Below are 2,217 nucleotides of genomic sequence, written 5' to 3' on the forward strand. Positions count from 1 at the left end.
ACGTTCGGTGAGTCAGTCAAAAAACGTAAAATTTTATTTTGTTGTTTGTCCTTTTTCAAATCCCCCAAGTTTGTCTCTCTCTTTCTCTCTCTCTCTCTCTTTTTTTCCAACCTTTTGAAAACATTTTAAATATTCGATTTATATATATATATATGTATGGTAGCGGTAAAAAGTCAAAACTTTCATAAGTCCAATATGGTCATCAACTTTTGTGATTTAATAATTGAATTTCTTTTCGGTTGATGAGGATCAACCTTTTTCGTCGACATTTTGCGGTCGTTCACAATAGTGCACTTTCATGTTAAATTTCAAAAACTTTTAAAACTCGAAATCGTCCTTTTCCTCCGTTAGCCTTTTTCCTTATTATTAACCGTACGTGACATAAAAAAAAAAATTTAAATCCATCATCATCATCATCATCATCAATTTTCCCCCGACCGGGGGGGTGAATTTTTTTTCCTCCGACGTGTCGATTAATAATGATTATTATTATTATCGATATTTGCGGTAGAATTAATGCTAATTAAATATGGAAATTTTTCTTCACGATATTTTTTTAACGGTCGATTAGGTTTGTTCAGAATGAATAAAGCAAAAACTATGACGTAATAATAATAACTAAATATATGTATGTTAGAACAAATGAAAGTTTCAATTAGATGATAATGATAATAATTTCAATGATTCTTCTTTGTACTTTCTAACGTTGTCGATATTGTTTTCATCGTTGTGTAAATCTTCAACGGCTTTTCCAAATTCCGTTAAATCCGGTAACTTTCGATCGCAATACTCGAAAACTTGTTTGACATTTTGATAAGCTTTTCTTTTTTCGAAAACGTATGTTTCTTGATCTTGGTCTGTTTTTTCTTTTTCCCAAGGTTCTTCTTTCTACAAATGAAAACTAGTAAATCTCCAACTTGTTCAGTTCGAATATTAAAAAAAAAAAAAAAAAAAACAAAACTCATACCCATGATTCATAAACGATGGCTGTGAGTAAATATTGTGCATATTCATAATTTTGTTTTTTTATCGGACAGGAATCTGTTGTTATTGTTATGTAATCCGTTTTAGGATCATATCTATCTTCGACTAATCTCAATAATTTGTCCTCGGCATGTTTGTCCAAATTTAAATTTTTTAATTTAACCTAAATTAATGAGAAGATAAAATTTAATTCTTAAAATTGAATAAAACAAATTGAAATCGAGTAAAAGGAATTGATGATACCCTTAATGATACTATTCTTCCTAATGGATCACCTATAAATGGTGACGAATGACAATAATCAGAGGTTATTATTTCAATGGGAAAATGTTTTTCCAAATCTTCATCAGTTTCCAATTCTTCCGGCCATTGTGTGCAGAATTTTTTTAATGCTTCGCAATGTTTTTTTATCGCTGGTGGAGTCAAATGAAGAAAATTGGGTATTTTCATTAGTTCAGCATTGCCAAATTTCCCTGGAGGAGCTCCCTTTTTATTGTATCCTTGTCTTAGAGGTAAAGGTACTGCAGCAGGATGGAAAGTTTTCGGTCCAGGCCACACGTTACTCCAATCTTGATCTGTTGACATTTTTTTCGTACTGAAATTGTTTGAAAATAATTCAGATGCAAGACTTTTAATTTTCTACTAATAATGATAATAATTGTTTGTATGTACGTACCGCGGAGTAGGCAAATTTAAAACGGTGTCGCCTTTTTTAAAAACTTCATTCTTAGTCTGCGGTCTTATTTCCAAAACCCTAAAATCTAAAAATTTTATTTTGCGTTCACGTTAGGTTAGATAATTAAATTTTAAAAATATTGTTTAACGATTCGAATAATACCGTTTTCTTTATTTTCCACCGCGTTCGCGGAATCATTGCAATAATAATATTTGGTCAATATTCCACCGGTGGCACTACAACAATCCAAAATCTTCACATCGATTCGATGTAAAAATTTTCCTATCAACGCCATGTTTGTAATTTGTCGTGGAAGTAGACGTCGTTCGAAACGGGAGGTAAATACAAATCAAAAACTCTCAAGGGTAATTAACGGTTTTTTGCACAAAATAATAATGAAGTGATTTTTCGAATTGGCAAAATATCAAACCGAAAAAAAATAAAAAAAATATTTAATTCGTTTAGAGTATTGTTAATAATAATAAAAATGTCGTTACAATTAGATTATTTTTTTGTTTCTCGATGGGATTTACGTAACGTTTTTTGATTTCATATAA

General features: G+C 30.5%; 1 protein-coding gene across 1 annotated transcript; it reads right to left on the minus strand.

Annotated features, from left to right (window-relative positions):
- Nucleotides 1-651: 651 nt before the first annotated feature.
- On the minus strand, nucleotides 652-1,955 carry Phum_PHUM425140 (28S ribosomal protein S35, putative; the record flags this gene model as incomplete). The annotated part of the gene is made up of 5 exons (XM_002429211.1): nucleotides 652-888; nucleotides 968-1,147; nucleotides 1,228-1,579; nucleotides 1,661-1,745; nucleotides 1,823-1,955. 5 exons carry the CDS (start codon nucleotides 1,953-1,955, stop codon nucleotides 652-654), a joined length of 987 nt encoding a protein of 328 aa, XP_002429256.1.
- Nucleotides 1,956-2,217: the final 262 nt, after the last annotated feature.

Source organism: Pediculus humanus, genomic scaffold (genome assembly GCF_000006295.1).
Source record: "Pediculus humanus corporis 1103172108194 genomic scaffold, whole genome shotgun sequence".
NCBI classification, from domain to species: domain Eukaryota; kingdom Metazoa; phylum Arthropoda; class Insecta; order Psocodea; family Pediculidae; genus Pediculus; species Pediculus humanus.